This window comes from Carcharhinus amblyrhynchos, unplaced genomic scaffold, assembly GCF_965287045.1.
Source record: "Carcharhinus amblyrhynchos unplaced genomic scaffold, sCarAmb.v2.hapA scaffold_51, whole genome shotgun sequence".
Lineage (NCBI taxonomy): Eukaryota > Metazoa > Chordata > Chondrichthyes > Carcharhiniformes > Carcharhinidae > Carcharhinus > Carcharhinus amblyrhynchos.
In genome coordinates this window covers 2,440,078-2,457,732 of record NW_027649792.1, presented here as the reverse complement: position 1 = coordinate 2,457,732, position 17,655 = coordinate 2,440,078, and the positions used below count along the sequence as shown (strand labels likewise).

The 17,655-nt window shown below is 47.9% G+C and overlaps 1 protein-coding gene across 1 annotated transcript; it reads right to left on the bottom strand.

Annotated features, from left to right (window-relative positions):
- Positions 1–7,707: 7,707 nt before the first annotated feature.
- On the bottom strand, positions 7,708–17,069 carry LOC145337522 (lysophosphatidic acid receptor 6-like). The gene is made up of 2 exons (XM_080182311.1): positions 16,918–17,069; positions 7,708–8,716 (listed from the first exon to the last, which is right to left on the bottom strand). Coding segments are annotated over exons 1-2 (990 nt in total). The 5' UTR covers positions 16,920–17,069; the 3' UTR covers positions 7,708–7,728.
- Between the last annotated feature and the right edge of the window lie 586 nt (positions 17,070–17,655).

Sequence of the window (17,655 nt, the reverse complement as noted above, 5' to 3'; positions counted from 1 at the left end):
GAAAAATACTTGAATCTGTTATCAAAGGAGAAATAGCGAGGCACCTAGAAAGGAATGGTTTGATAGAGCAGACGCAGTACGGATTCGTTAAGGGGAAATCGTGTTTGACAAATTTATTGGATTTCTATGAGGATGTGTCTAGTGTAGCAGACAGAGGGGAACCGGTGGATGTGGTGTTTCTCAATTTTCAAAAGGCGTTTGATAAGGTGCCGCACAAAAGGATGCTTCAGAAGGTTAAGGTGCATGGAGTTGGGGGTAAGGTATTAGCGTGGATAGAGGATTGTTTGTCTAATAGGAGGCAGAGAGTTGGAATCAATGGGTGCTATTCTGGTTGGCGGTTGGTGACTCGCGGAGTGCCGCAGGGATCGGTGCTGGGGCCTCAGCTATTTACCATTTATATAGATGATCTGGAGGAGGGGGCTGAGTGTAGGGTGACGAAATTTGCTGATGACACAAAGATGAGTGGAAAAGCAAATTGTGCGGAGGGTGTAGAAAGTCTGCAAAGGGATCTGGATAGGCTGAGCGAGTGGGCAAGGACCTGGCAGATGGAGTACAATGTTAGCAAGTGTGAGGTTATCCACTTTGGAAGAAATAATAGTAGGAGGGATTATTATTTAAAGGGCGAAAAGCTGCAGCATGCTACAGTGCAGAGGGACCTGGTGGTCCTTGTGCATGAGTCGCAAAAACCCAGTCTGCAGGTGCAGCAGGTGATCAGGAAGGCGAATGGGATGCTGGCCTTTATAGCGAGGGGGATAGAATATAAAAGCAGAGAGGTCTTGCTGCAACTGTACAGGGCACTGGTGAGGCCGCAGCTGGAGTACTGTGTGCAGTTTTGGTCGCCGCACTTGCGCAAGGATATTTTGGCCTTGGAGGGAGTGCAGAGGATGTTCACTAGGCTGATACCGGAGATGAGGGGGTTGGCCTATGAGGAGAGATCGAATAGACTGGGTCTGTACTCGTTGCAGTTTAGAAGGATGAGGGGGGATTTTACAGAGACGTATAAGATAATGAAGGGGATGGATAGGGTAGAGGTAGAGAGATTCTTCCCGCTCAGAAAGGATACCAGGACAAGAGGGCACAGCCTCAAGATAAGGGGGGGGGAGCGCAGTTTAGATCAGAGTTGAGGAGGAACTTCTTCACTCAAAGGGTGGTGAATCTCTGGAATTCTCTGCCCGTTGAAGTGGTGGAGGCTACCTCGCTAAATATATTTAAGTCACGGGTAGATAGGTTTTTGACAGACAGGGGAAGTAAGGGTTATGGGGAGAAAGCGGGAAAGTGGAACTGATCCACTTCAGATCAGCCATGATCTTATTGAATGGCGGGGCAGGCTCGAGGGGCTAGATGGCCGACTCCTGCTCCTATTTCTTATGTTCTTGTGTATGCTGCATAAATTGGAAGCAAACACGGCTGCACATTCTCTTTCTTGATTGCCTTCCCTCTATCTCTTTGCAAATTACCCCCTCCCTTCAATGTATCTCTTTATCAGGGTATGGTGGCACAGTGGTCAGCACTGCTGCCTCTCAGTGCCAGGGAACCGGGTTGGATTTCACTGGAAGCCAGTGACTAGTGGTATACCACAGGAATCCGTGCTGGGCCCCCTATTGTTCATCATTGGTATAAATGATACAGATGACAATATGGGGAGTAGAATTAGTAAGTTTGTCAATGACACAAAAATTGGCTGCGTGGTTAGTATGAGATTGAGTGTCTTGGGTTGCAGGAAGATATAGACAAAGTGGTCAAATGGGCAGATAAGAGGCAGATAAAATTTAATTCCGAAAAGTGTGAGATGATACACTTTGGAAGAAGTAATTTGACAAGGCAGTACTCAATGAAGGGCAGGACACTGGGAAGTCCTGAAGAATAAAGGGAACTTAGGGCAGCACAGTGGCTCAGTGGTTCGCATTGCTGCCTTACGGCGACAGGACCTGGATCCGATTCCTGGCTTGGGTCACTGTCTGTGTGGGATCTACACATTCTCCCTGTGTCCATGTGGGTTTCCTCTAGATGCTTCAGTTTCCTCTCTTAGTCCAAAGGTATGCGGGTTAGGTGGAATGGCCATGCTAAATTGCAGCTAAGTGTCAGGGGAACTAGCCTGGGTAAATGCATGGGATTTATGGGGATGGAACCTGGGTGGGATGGTGGCTGGTGTAGACTCAATAGGCCGAATGGCCTCCTTCTGCACTATACAATTCTATGATTGTACAGCATGTTTGTCCACCCCGATCTCTGAAGGTGCAAGGGCACTTTAGTCGAGTGTTGAAAAAGGCATATGCCTTTCTCAATCAAGGCATAGATCACAAAAGCAGGGAAGTCATGTTGGAGTTGTATAGAACTTTGGTGAGGCCAGACTGGTTAGAGATAGTCAGCGTGGCTTTGTGAGTGGAAAATCATGTCTCACAAACTTCATTGAGTTTTTTCAAGGGGTACCCAAGAAGCTAGCTGAGGGCAGTGCAGTTGCTGTTGTCTACATAGACATTAGCAAGGCCTTTGACAAGATACTAGGTTGTTGCATAAGGTTAAATCTCATGGGATCCAGGGTGAAGTATCTAAATGGATACAAGATTGGCTTCCTTACAAGTGGTTGTAGAGTGTTGTTTTTCAGACTGGAGGCCTGTGACCAGTGGTGTGCCTCAGGGATCAGTGCTAGGTCCACTCTCATTTGTCATTTATATTAATGATTTGGATGAGAATATAGGAGACATGGTTACTAAGTTTGCAGATGATGGCATAGTGGATAGTGAAGAAAGTTATCTCCAATTGCAACAGGATCTTGATCAATTGGGCCAGTGGGCTGACGAATGGCTGATGGAGTTTAATTTAGACAAATGCGAGGGTGATGCATTTTGGTAGATTGAACCGGGGCAGGACTTGCTCAGTTAATGGTAAGGCGTTGGGGAGGGTTACAGAACAAAGAGATTTAGGAGTACATGTTCATATCTCCTCGAAAGTGGAGTCACAGTGGGCTGAGTGGTGAAGAAGGCATTCGGCATGCTTGGTTTTATTGGTCAGAACATTGAATACAGGAGTTAGAATGTCTTGTTGAAGTTGTACAAATCATTAGTAAGGCCACACTTGGAATACTGTGTGCAATTCTGGTCGCCCTATTATAGAAAGGATATTATTAAACTAGAAAGAGCGCAGAAAAGGTTTACTAGGATGCTACCGGGATTTGATGGATTGAGTTATAAGGAGAGGCTGGATAGGCTGGGACATTTTTCTCTGGAGCGTAGGAGGCTGAGTGGTGACCTTATAGAGGTCTATAAGATAATGAGGGGCACAGATCAGCTAGATAGTCAATATCTTTTCCCAAAGGTAGGGGAGTCTAAAACTGGAGGACAGAGGTTTTCGGTGAGAGGGGAGAGATACCAAAGTGTCCTGAGGGTGATGAGTGTCTGGAATAAGCTGCCAGAGGTAGTAGTAGAGGTGGGTACACTCCTTTAAAACTGAGATCAGTAAGCATTTTCACTTTCACCAGGTGATGAAGGAGCAGCGCTCCAAAAGCTTGTGGTACCAAATAAACCTGTTGGGCTTTAACCTGGTATTGTGAGACTTCTTACTGTGACCAAGACAGTCCAATGCCAGCATCTCCACACTAAAACTGAGATGAGGAGGAATTTCTCCAGCCAGAGAGTGGCGAATCTTTGAAACTCATTACCGGAGGGGGAGTATCTTTAAGACAGAGATTGATAGGTTCTTGATTAATAAAAGGATCAAGGGAAGAAGGCATGAGGATGGAGATGAGAATCATATCAACTATGATCAAAAGGTAGAGCAGATCTAATGGGCCAAATGGCCTAACTCTGTAGCTATCTTGCGGTCTTAAGGTATTTAATCTTACTCAGGGGTTGTGGTTTGTGAACCCAGTTTTGATCTTGATGAAGGAGGGCCCCTCACGTGGCCCAGTCACTAGCCTAGGTTGCCTATCACTGCATAGGATCTGCTTTGCATGTTGCATGTTTCCAATTAAAATCCACATGATCACAATTAGAAACATTGAAAAACTACAGCGCAATACAGGCCCTTCGGCCCATAAAGTTGTGCTGAACATGTCCCTACCTTAGAGATTACTATCTTACTAACTTCCATGTACTTATCTAAAAGTCTCTTAAAAGACTCTATCGAATCCGCCTCCACCACCGTTGCCGGCAGCCCATTCCACACACCCACCACCCTCTGAGTGAAAAACTTACCCCTGACATCTCATCTGTACCTACCCCCCAGCACCTTAAACCTCTGTCCTCTCGTGGCAGCCACTTCAGCCCTGACTATCCACTCAATCAATACCTCTCAACATCTTATAAACCTCTATCAAGTCACCCCTCATCCTTCGTCTCTCCAAGGAGAAAAGGCCGAGCTCTCTCAACCTATCCTCATAAGGCACGCTCCCCAATCCAGGCAACATCCTTGTAAATCTCCTCTGCACCCTTTCTATGGCTTCCACATCCTTCCTGTAGTGAGGCGACCAGAACTGAGCACAGTGCTCCAAGTGGGGTCCGACCAGGGTCCTATATAGCTATAAAATTATCTCTCAACTCCTAAACTCAATTCCTCGATTGATGAAGGCCAGTACACCATACGCCTTCTTAACCACAGCTTCAACCTGTGCAGTTGCTTAGAGCGTCCTATGAACTCAGGCCCCAAGATCCTTCTGATCTTCCACACCACCAAGAGTCCTTCCATTAATATTATATTCTGCCATCCTACTTGACCTGCTAAATTGAACCACTTCACACTTATCTGGGTTGAACTCCCATCTGCCACTTCTCCGCCCAATCTTGCATCCTATCAATGTCTCACTGCAACTTCTGACTGGAGTGCTGTGAACAAAGTGGATGAGCTTAGAGAGTGGATCACTATTTGGAAATGTGATATGGTGGCCATTACAGAGACTTGGATGACTCAGGGACAAGACTGGTTACTTCAGATGTTCCAGAAGGGACAGGGAGGGAGGCAAAAGAGGTGGGAGAGTGACACTGTTGATCAGAGATAATGTCACAGAAAAGATGGATGCCATGGTGCGATTGTCTATGGAGTCTCTGTGGGTGGAGGTTAGGAGCAGGAAGAGGTGTTTTCTGGGTGGTTTCTATAGGCTGCCCAATAGTAACAGGGATGCTGAGGAGCAGATTAGAAAGCAGATCTGGGAAAGGTGTAATAATAACAGAGTTGTCGTGATGGGAAATTTTAATTTCCCAAATATTGATTGGAATCTCCCTTGGGTAAGAGGTTTAGATGGGGAGGGGTTTGTTAGGTGTGTTCAGGAGCGTTTCTTGACACAGTATGTGGATAAGCCTACAAGAGAGGCTGTACTTGATTTGGTATTGGGAAATGAACCTGGTCAGGCATCAGATCCCTCAGTGGGAGAGCATTTTGGAGATAGTGATCATAACTCTATCTCCTTTACAATAGCATTGCTTTTTGCTTTTTACCCCTTGCTTGTTACCCCTCGCTAATTATTGGCATTAAAGCCATTAAAGCCCCCAATTGATGGTTTTTGACAAAGGTTGAATTTCCAGGAGCACTTACTGCATTGACCAGTTAATTGAAGGAAACCATGTTGCCTCAGATTAGAATTTGAATGACTAGAAACGTGCTGAAGTGTATGGCTTTTTGACAGACAGTGCCATGGGTCACTGGAAAGTCTCAGCATGACATCAATTAATCGCAGCTCCCACCACCTCTCTGCAGCTGCCCCCACCTTTCCCACCCTTTGGTGGAGGAATGAGCAGGGTTGGGAGCAGGCAAGAATGCACGCCAGGACAATAATGCATACCAGAAAAGTTTGAGCCCAGGCCCCCATCCAGTGAGAGTGATGGGGGAAGGGTAGAGGGATGTTCACTCTGTATCTAAGCCCGTGCTGTACCTGCACTGGGAGTGTTTGATGGGAAGAGTGTTGAAGGAGATTTACTCTGTATCTAACCCCGTGCTGTACCTGTCCTGGGAGTGTTTGATGGGAAGAGTGTTGAAGGAGATTTACTCTGTATCTAACCCCACACTGTACCTGTCCTGGGAGTGTTTGATGCGGACAGTGTACTGGGAGATTTACTCTGTATCTAACCCTGCACTGTACCTGTCCTGGGAGTGTTTGATGGGGACAGTGTACTGGGAGATTTACTCTGTATCTAACCCTGAACTGTACCTGTCCTGGGAGTGTTTGATGGGGACAGTGTAGTGGAGATTTACTCTGTATCTAACCCTGCACTGTACCTGTCCTGGGAGTGTTTGATGGGGACAGTGTACTGGGAGATTTACTCTGTATCTAACCCTGAACTGTACCTGTCCTGGGAGTGTTTGATGGGGACAGTGTACTGGGAGATTTACTCTGTATCTAACCCTGCACTGTACCTGTCCTGGGACAGGTACAGTGGTGTGCCTCAGGGATATGTTTTGGGGCCACTGCTGTTTGTAATTTTTATAAATGATCTGGATGAGGGTATAGCTGGGTGGATTAGTAAATTTGCTGATGACACCAAAGTCGGAGGTGTGGTAGATAGTGAGGAAGGGTGTCTTAGTCTACAGGGAGACTTGGTCAAGTTGCAGAGCTGGGCCGAGAGGTGGAGGATGGAGTTTAATGCGGAAAAGTGTGAGGTAATTCACTTTGGCAGGAATAATGGATGTGTAGAGTATAGGGCTAACGGTAGGACTCTGAATAGTGTGGATGAACAGAGGGATCTAGGTGTATGTGTACATAGATCCCTGAAAGTTGGGAATCAAGTAGATAGGGTTGTTAGGAAGGCATACGGTGTCTTGGCGTTTATTGGTAGGGGGATTGAATTTAGGAGCCACAGCGTCATGTTGCAACTGTACAAAACTGGTGCGGCCGCACTTGGAGTACTGTGTGCAGTTCTGGTCCCCACATTATAGGAAGGATGTGGAGGCTTTGGAGAGGGTGCAGAGGAGGTTTACCAGGATGTTGCCTGGTATGGAGGGGAGGTCCTATGAGGAGAGGCTGAGGGATTTGGGGTTGTTTTCGTTGGAAAGAAGGCGGCTAAGAGGGGATCTTATTGAAACATATAAGATGATTAGAGGTTTAGATAGGGTGGATAGTGATAGCCTTTTTCCTCGGATGGAGAAAGCTAGCACGAGGGGGCATGGCTTTAAATTAAGGGGGGGTAGTTATAGGACGGATGTCAGGGGTAGGTTCTTTACCCAGAGGGTGGTGAGGGATTGGAATGCCCTGCCTGCTGCAGTTGTAGATGCGCCTAGTTTGGGGGCATTTAAGAGATCCGTGGATAGGTTTATGGATGGAAAGGGTTTGGTTTAGGTTAGAGGGTCATTGCTTTTTAACTGGTCGGCGCAACAAGGGCCTGTTCTGCACTGTAATGCTCTATGTTCTATGGGAATGTTTGATGGGGACAGTGTACTGGGAGATTTACTCTGTATCTAACCCCGTGCTGTACCTGTCCTGGGAGTGTTTGATGGGGGACAGTGTGGAGGGAGCTTTACTCTGTATCTAACCCCGTGCTGTACCTGTCCTGGGAGTGTTTGATGGGGGACAGTGTAGAGGGAGCTTTACTCTGTATCTAAACCTGTACTGTGCCTGCCTTGGGAGTGTTTGATTAGGACGGCGTAGCTTTAGTCTCTATCTAACTCTGTGCTGTGCCTGCCCTGGGACAGTTTCAAGATTGAAGTTGAAAGAATTCCATTCAGACACTTGAAGGAGCCAATGAACAAATTCACGAAAGGCCATCTTGGAAAACGGGTTCACTCGTGTTATATAAAGTGACATTACATAAAGAGGGGTCCTTCCAATGTTTTCATGTAAGTTCCCTTACGTTCTGTACAACTTTCCTCTGACACTGGCTCCTCGCTCTTACACTTGCAGGTGAGCATGTTGTGCACTGTGCGCATCACTCCGGATTTCTGGAATGCTTCTGTGGTGAAGTAGTAGACCACGGGATCCAAGACAGTGTTACTGCTGGCAAGGAGCTGGGTGGCCTGGAAGAGCTGAGGGCCTGTGTACTGCGACTCCAGAGTGTTGTAGATGCTCAGGAGCAGGTGATAGGGCAGGAAGCAGAAGGTGAAGACCAGAAAGTTGGCCAGGATCATTTTCTGGGTCTTGCGGGCATCCTGGAACTGGGGGTTGTGCGTCTTCCTCACCTTCAGCAGCACCAGGAGGGAGCAGGTCAGCAGGATGAGGAAAGGGAGCCCGTAGCCAAGGCAGAGGGTGAAGGTGAGGGGCAGGGTGGTGGTGAGGAGGACAGGCTGCAGGCAGTGGTTGCTGGTCAGATTTGAGCCCTTGAGCTTCCACTTGAGGTACATGGGAAAACTGCAGCTCACGGTCAACAGCCAGACCACGCCGCTGACCCAGGGGGCCACCCTGTGGAGGTGCCCTATGCGCACCTTCAAGGGCAGCACGATGGCCACACAGCGGTCCACACTGATGCAGGTGAGGAAGAAGATACTGGTGTACATGTTGACCAGGAAGATGATGACAACAATCTCACAGAACAACCTGTCGGGGTAAAAATAGTCAGCGATGCGGAAGGGCAGGAAGCAGACCAGCAAGAGGTCAGTGACAGCCAGGTTCCTCATGTAGACGGTGCTGCCCGATCGCTGCTGGATGTGATGCTGGAATATCCACAGGGCCACCACATTGAAGAAGAACCCCAGCACGATGATCACACAGTACAGCAGAGTGAAGATTGCCTTGTTGCTCTCTGTCAGCTCAGTGGTGGTATTCAACATTTGGTGTCCTTGGATCGGCGTATTATTCCTGAAACCGCAGAAGCAGAGTTAGAGCACCCCAAAATCCGGAAATCAGAGAATCCAAACAATACAGAAGGAGGCCGTTCGGCCCATCAAAATCTGCACCCATGACAATCCCACCCAGGCCCTAATCCCATAACCATGTGTATTTACCCTGCGAATCCCCCTGACATTAAGGGGCAATTTAGCACCTAATCTACCAACACAATCCAGGAGAGGGATACCCCAGACTGGAACCAATCCAGGGGGGTGTTGTTGGAGGAGGGAGGCATATCCCAGACCAGGCCAGAACAATACAGTGTATGTGGGGGGACACCAGACTGTACCAAGTCTGTGTGTCGGCGTGTGGGGGTGGGAGGATTACCCCAGACCAGACCAACACAGTCAGGGGGAGGGGTTATCCCAGACCAGAAGTACACAATGTGGGGGAAACTCAGGCTGTATCAAGTCATCATGTTTGGGTGGAAGGTTATCCCAGACCAGACCAACGCTGTGTGGGGGGGGTCCCCAGACTGTTCCAAGTCATGTGTTTGGTGCAGGAGGTTACCCCAGACCAGACCAACACAGTGTGGGGTAGACCGCAGACTGTAGCAAGTCAGTGTGTGTGAGTGGGTTTACCCCAGAATGGACCAATACAGTGCATGGGAGGTCTCTGCACTGTACCAATTCAGGGTGCTGAGGGCTCACTACAAACCAGACCATGACAGTGTGCGATGAGGGGCGCAACTCAGACGGACCGACACAGAGCTGGGAGTCAGGGGGTTACCCAGACCAGATTCCTCAGACTGCACCACAACTGTGTGGGGAAAGTGGGAGGAGTATCCTGGACTGTACCAATACATCCCTGAGAAGATACTCCAGATTTACCAGTATGGTTCCAGGGAAGTACTGCCGACAGTACCAAACACTGGCTTAGGGAGGAAACACAGATTCTACAACCTTAATCAGATCGTTACAACACATGTCACCAACTAACGTACACTGGAATCAGAGCACTATTTCTAGAATTGGTGATGACAAGAAATGAGGGCAGGGTTTGTGGGGTGATGGACTCACCCACCGTCAACATCCATGTGGTTACCATTAACCAGAAACTGAACTGGACTCACCACATAAACACAGTGGCTACAAGACCAGGTCAGAGGCTAGGAATACTGCAGCGAGTAACTCATCTCCTGATTCCCCAGAGCCTACCCACCATCTACAAGGCACAAGTCAGGAGTGTGATGGAATACTCCCCACTTGCCTGGATGGTTGCAGCTCATAGGATCTCTATGGTGCAGAAGGAGGCCATTCTGTCCATTGAGTCTGCACTGACTACAATCCCACCCAGGCCCTACCTTCATAACCCGATGCATCCACCATGCTAGTCCCAACACTAAGGGACAATCTAACATAACCAATCCACCTCATCCACACATCTTTGGACACTAAGGGTCAATCTTGCATGGCAAATCCACCTAAACCTGCACATCTTTTGACTGTGGAGGAAAATAGAGCACCCGGAGGAAACCCACACAGACACGGGGAGAATGTGCGGACTACGCACAGACAGTGACCGGCTGCCAGAATTGAACCGGCTCCCTGGTGCTGTGAGGCAGCAGTGCTAACCACTCTGTCACCCAAACACTTCAAAGCACACCACCACCCAGGAGAAAGCAGCCCCATTTGATAGGTGCTCCAATCACCACCTTCAAAACTCACTCCATCAACCTCCGTCACACTGTGGCAGCCCTGTGTACCATCTACAATTTGCATTGCAGCAACTCGCCAAGACTCCCAAATCCCAAACCAGTCACTTCGATCCTCCGGAAGGACAAGGGCAGCAAGTACCTGGGAACACAACCACGTGCAAGTTCCACTCCAAGGGCAATTAGGCATTAAAAAAGCCGACACCCCCGATGGAATAAAAAATAAACTTGCAGAAGGGGGCAAATAATTAACAAATGGGCCAGGATTCCCTGGCTGTTCAAGCCCACCGCCAGTGAGAATGGAGAATTTGCCTCTCAGCCAAATCTCCATTCACTGCAGCAGGACTGGAGAATCCCAGCAGGACTGGAGAAACCCAGCTGCAGGTGAAGTCGGAGAATCTGACCCATCAACCCCAACGTGTGGGTAGTAACTTCCTTGGGAGGAAGGATTATGATTGGGAAGGCTTGAGTCCAACAAAATGTTGGCTCTGTTTCTCTCTCCACAGCTGCTGTCAGACCCGCTGAGATTTTCCAGCATTTTCTGTTTTTGTTTCAGACTCCAACATCTGCAGTATTTTGCCTAAGAATGGAACAGAATCTCTACAGTGCAGAAGGAGGCCACTTTGGCTGATCGAATCTGCACCGAAAATAGGGTCAATTTAGCATGGCTAATCAATTTGAACCATACATCTTTGGAGTGTGGGAGGAAACCCACGCAGACACAGGGACAACATACAAACTCCACACAAGCAATGACCCGAGGCTGGAATCGAATCCACTCCCTGGTGCTGTGAGGCAGCAGTGCTAATCACTGTGCCACCACGTCAAAGAGAGAGTCTAGCTGGGGCGGAGGACCAAAAGATCCTTGGGGAGGGACAAAGGACATCCATGACTAAAGGATATGCCACAAGTCACAAAAGAAAACCAAAGGAGCCTAGCACATGTCTTTCCTTCTAGATGAACACAGCCGAAAATTAGGGAAGTTCTGCTGAACTGGTCTACCAGAGTTACAGTACTGTATGCAATTCCAGTCACCACATTGTAAAAAGCGTACAGAGCCACTGGAGGCAGGGCAGCGTAGATTTTCAAATACATGGAAGCATAGAATCCCTGCCATAAAAAAGGAGGTCATTCCGCCCATCGAGTCTGCACCGACAACAATCCCACCCAGGGCCTATTTCCTTAATCACCCTGCTAGTCCCCCTGACACTAAGGCCCTGATTCTACCATCAAATTGTGCCTGTTTTCGTGTGCAAACTTGGTAAAGTCAGGCGTGCCCGCCTCCTTGCCCCTTTACCAATTGCCGGAAATGGCCGCCATTGGAGCCACGCCCGAGACATAGAACATAGAACATAGAACATTACATAGAACATAGAACATAGAACATAGAACATTACATAGAACATAGAACATTACAGCGCAGAACAGGCCCTTCGGCCCACGATGTTGCGCCGACCAGTTACAAAACACTGACCCTCTAACCTAAACCAATCCCTTCTCGTCCATAAACCTATCCACGGATCTCTTAAACGCCCCCAAACTAGGCGCATTTACAACTGCAGCAGGCAGGGCATTCCAATCCCTCACCACCCTCTGGGTAAAGAACCTACCCCTGACATCCGTCCTATAACTACCACCCCTTAATTTAAAGCCATGCCCCCTCGTGCTAGATTTCTCCATCAGAGGAAAAAGGCTATTACTATCCACCCTATCTAAACCTCTAATCATCTTATATGTTTCAATAAGATCCCCTCTTAGCCGCCTTCTTTCTAGCGAAAACAACCCCAAATCCCTCAGCCTCTCCTCATAGGACCTCCCCTCCATACCAGGCAACATCCTAGTAAACCTCCTCTGCACCCTCTCCAAAGCTTCCACATCCTTCCTGTAATGTGGGGACCAGAACTGCACACAATACTCCAAGTGCGGCCGCACCAGAGTTGTGTACAGTTGCAACATGACACTGCGACTCCTAAATTCAATCCCCCTACCAATAAACGCCAAGACACCGTATGCCTTCTTAACAACCTTATCTACTTGACTCCCAACTTTCAGGGATCTATGTACACATACACCTAGATCCCTCTGCTCATCCACACTATTCAAAGTCCTCCCATTAGCCCTATACTCGACACATCTGTTATTCCTACCAAAGTGAATTACCTCACACTTCTCCGCATTAAACTCCATCCGCCACCTCTCGGCCCAGCTCTGCAACCTGTCTAAGTCTTCCCGCAAACTATGACACCCTTCCTCACAATCTACCACACCTCCGACTTTGGTGTCATCAGAGACGGCACGTGGTGTCAATTTAAATGTATTTGCATGCATTTAAATTGACTGAATAGACTGGACTTCCAAACTTACCGGCACTTCCCCTTTACCACCACGTTCACACACCCAGATTCGGCGCAGAACAGACATGAGCTGCAAAGGTCTGTTTTGGGCGCTCCAGCTCCTGAGGAGGTAAGTTCACAGCTTCCAGCAGCTCTCTGTTGCGGGGGAGTTGGGGGGGGGAATCAGATCACTCTCCGGTGGGAAGGTCAGGGGCTAAGGGAGATGGGTCAGATGGGTCTCTGGTGAGGGTGATGCAGGGGCCCCTTTGCGTGTGATCAGTGGGAGGGGAGGGGTGCGCTGCTGCCACTCTGCATGGGGTCGGTGAGGTGGAAGGGGAGCGGGGGGCCGTGATCGGTCTGGGTAATGGTGGAGGTGGGGGAATGAGGGGGTCAGTTATGTTGTGGGGATGGGGAAATGTCTCTGTGGGGGAGGCATTATTGGGCCCAGGAGTGATGTGGCAGCAGAGTATTTTTCTATTTAAAATCCCCTATGCGTTTTGAGTATGTAAAGCCCCACCCACAGCTTCTACAGCACGATGCAGAAATGCTGGGTTTTTTTAGGCAGAGTGCATATGGGGGCCCCTGAAAACGGGACGAAAAATCAGATCCGAAACACTCCCAGTTTCAGCACTTACAGTCAAAATGGTAAAATCGAGCCCTAAGAGGCAATTTAGCACGGCTTATGCATTTAACCTGCACATCTTTGAACTGTGGGAGGAAATCGGAGCACCCAGAGGAAACCCACGCAGACATGAGGAGAACATGCAGACTCCACACAGACAATCACCCAAGCTGGGAATTGAACCTGGGTCCCTGGCGCTGTGAGGCAGCAGCGCTAAACACTGTGCTGTCCCAAAATGCAAGATGAAATGTGTGCGTGTGTCAGATTGCAAAGAACAAGAACAAAGATCAAAGAACAGTACAGCACAGGAACAGGCCCTTGGGCCCTCCAAGCCTGTACCGATCATGATGCCTGCCCAAACTAAAACTGGATTCACTTATTCTTCCATTGTCATCCTGATTCAATTTGATTTATTATTGTCACATGTATTAGCATACAGAGAAAAGTATTGTTTCTTGTGTGCTATACAGACAAAGCGTATTGTTTATAGAGAAGGAAACGAGGGAGTGCAGAATGTAGTGTTACAGTCATAGCTAGAGAAAGATCAACATAGTGTGAGGTAGATCCATTCAAAAGAACTCTGTTCTTGAGTTGATTAGTACGTGACCTCAGACTTTTGTATCTTTTTCCCGACAGAAGGTGGAAGAGAGACTGTCCAGGGTGCGTAGGATCCTTAATTATGCTGGCTGCTTTTCCGAGGCATTGGGAAGTGTAGACAGAGTCAATGGATGGGAGGCTGGTTTGCGTGATGGATTGGGCTTCATTCATGACCCTGCTCCCATTGGTCACAACTCTGCTGTCAGAGGTCACACACTGTTCCCAAGGGTCAGTCTCTGCTCCCAGGAATGGCATTCTCTGCTCTAGCTGGCTCTTGCCAATTTATAGGATTCTCAACTGCAAACCCCTTCCAAAGCAATTCCAAATGCATCCTCAGGTTGTTCCTAAATCTCTGACCCTTGAGACATTTAACTCCAAGCAGCAGTTCCCAATCCACTTGCTCCTGGCTACTGCCAGCTCTACATTACTGCTCTATCCAGCTGTTTGTCTGATCTTCAAGAGCGCTTGCACCCTGGTGACTTTCTGAATGCTCACTGGTCTAAAGGCAGAAGACTGAACTGATGAATATTTTGAGTGGTCAACAAGCTTTCAGCTGCATACATATTGCTAGAGCACCGCTAAATATTTACAGACTTACAGAATTTGTTAAATAAAATAGAATACAAATAAATCAATAGGTTGACCTTCTGAAAATTCACAGCTGAATGTTTAATATGTTCCACCATATTCCCATTTGTGCTATTCGAATGATTTTAATTTGGTTGGTTTATAAATTTATAAAAAGAAATGTAGCGAGGACTATTTTAGTTGGAATGTTATAGTTCTTTTCATAATCATATTTATGTATTTGTCTAGATGCCCTGGAATTCTCTGCCCGTTGAAGTGGTGGAGGCTGCCTCGCTAAATATTTTTAAGAAGCGGGTTGATGGGTTCTTGATAAGAGAGGGGATTAAGGGTTATGGGGAGAGGGCGGGAAAGTGGAACTGAGCCACGACAGATCAGCCATGATCTTATTGAATGGCGGGGCAGGCTCGAAGGGCTAGATGGCCTACTCCTGCTCCTATTTCTTATGTTCTTATGTATTTCTAAATGCCAGTATCATACCCGCTCCCAGCACGTTCCAGACATTCACCACCCTCTATGTAAAAACAACTTTCCTCAACTCTTAGGGTTGATAGGCTAGGTCTTTTATCTCTGAAGGAAAGACAGTTGAGACATGCTCTAACAGAGAGATTTAAAGTGGGGTGGTACAGTGGTTAGCACTGTTGCCTCACAGCACCAGGGTCCCGGATTTGATTCCCAGCTTGGGTCACTGTCTGTGTGGGGTCTGCACGTTCTGCATGGGTTTCCTCCAGGTTCTCCGCTTTCCTCCCACGGTCCAAAAGGTGTGCAGGTTTGGTGCATTGACCATGCTATGTTCTCCCTCCAGACAGGTGCTGGAGTGTGGCAACGAGGGGATTTTCACAGTAACTTCATTGCACTGTTAATGTAAGCCTACTTGTAACTAATAAAATACATAAAAACAGAATGAGGAAAAGTCTTGCTGGAGGAGACTCAGAGAAAACAGGTGTAATTTTACCGTCCCACCCACCATGGGAATCAAAGCGAGTGAGGGGCGGACATGGAAAGGTCCGTTGACCTCAGGCAGGGCTTTGCAGTTTCGGGGCAAGGGTAGGCTTGAAGGGATCAGTGCTGGGTCCACTGTTATTTGTCGTTTATATTGATGATTTGGATGAGAATATAGGAGGCATGGTTAGCAAGTTTGCGGATGACACCAAGATTGGTGGCATAGTGGACAGTGAAGAAAGTTGTCTGGGATTGCAACGGGATCTTGATCGAAAGAGGCTGTGGGCCGACGAATGGCAGATAGAGTTTAATTGAGATTAATGGGAGCTGATGCATTTCGGCAGACTGAGCTTAGGGCAGAACTTACTCAGTTAATGATAGGGCATTTGGGAGAGTTATAGAACAAAGTGATCTCAAGGTCCAGGTTCATAGCTCCTTGCAAGTGAAGTCACAGATGGAGAGAGTGTTGAAGAAGGCATTCTTTGAAGAAGGTCAGGAGTTGGGTTGTACGAGACGCTGGTAAGGTCACACTTGGAATACTGTGTCTCCCCATTATAGAAAAGATATTATTAAATGAGAAAAGATTCTCTAGGATGTTACTGGGAATTGATGGCTTGAGTTATAAGGAGAAGCTGAATCGACTGGGACCTTTTTCCTTGGAGTGTAGGAGGCTTGGGGATGATCTTATCGAGATCTATAAAATAATGATCAGCTAGGTAGTCAATATCTTTTCCCAAAGCTAGGGGATTTTAAAACTAGGAGGCATAGGTTTAAGGGGACAGGGGAGAAATACAAAAGTGTCCAAAAAGGCAATTCTTTCACACAGAGTGTCTGGAACGAGCTGCCAGAGGCAGTAGTAGAGGTGGGTACAATTTTGTCTTTTAAAAAGCATGTAGACAGTTATGTGGGTAAAATGAGTATAGAGGGATTTGGGCCAAATGCAGTAAATTGGGATTAGTTTAGGGGTTTAAAAATAAAGAGCAGCATGGACAAGTTGGGCCAAAGGGCTTGTTCTCATGCTGTAACTCTCTATGACTCCAATGTCTCCTCGTTTGGGTAAAGACATACCTTCAATTCATCTCTTTTGCAAACAAATCTTAGGGGAAATCTGAAAAGCACTTCTTTATCTCGAGAGTAGACAGAAAGTGGAATCGCTGCCAAATGGAGTATCGAAACTGGTTCTACTGAAGGGGAAGTTAAGCAAGTGTAGGAGGGAGAAGGGGGATGCAAAGAGAGATTCGGATGAGGAAAGAGGGGCTTGAGTGGAGGAGAGGCACCGATGTGGACTGATCAGGCTGCAGGGTCTGTCACACTGCCGTAACTAAATTGTGCTCCCAGAGTCCCATATCAACATCCACTCTCCTAACCCATCCCTCTCCCGTTCCACTCTCACTCCCCCCACTCACACCAAATCCACGCTCCGGTTTAAAGTACATACATGGGAGACCATGAGATGAGCTGTTTCCTGAGTTTTCCTGAATCTTTCCCAGCGAGAGGGGGGCTGTGTCTCAGGGCGACTCTGTCTCAGCCTGCTGCAGCCTGGTATATAGACCTTCTCGCGAATGGAGTAAAATGAGGACGCTGTCGCAACTGACTTTGCAAATCTGCAAATAAGGATAGGAAAGAGAGAAAGGATTGCATTACATTATCTTTCACAAACTTCCTATATTAGGCACATAGAGGCATACAATCCACACAGTATAGGAAGAGGCCATTCAGCCCATCAAGTCTGCACCGACTCTCTGAAACAGCATGACACCCAGGCTCACCACTCTGCCATAGCCTCGCACACTTACCACAGCCAATCTAGCTAACTTCACCCTCTGAGAGTGCAGAATTTCCTCAGTGTCCACCCTCTGAGAGTGCAGAATTTCCTGTGTACTGACCCTCTGAGAGTGCAGAATTTCCTCAGTGTCGACCCTCTGACAGTGTGGCACTCCCTCAGTACTGACCCTCTGACAGTCTGGCTTTCCCTCAGTGCTGACTGCCTGATAGTTTGGCACCTCCTCAGTCCCGCCCCTCTGACATTGCAGCACTCCCTCAGTACTGACCCTCTGGCAGTGCAGCACTCCCTCAGCACTGACCCTCTGACAGTGCGGCACTCCCTCAGCACTGACCCTCTGACAGTGTGGCACTCCCTCAGCACTGACCCTCTGGCAGTGCAGCACTCCCTCAG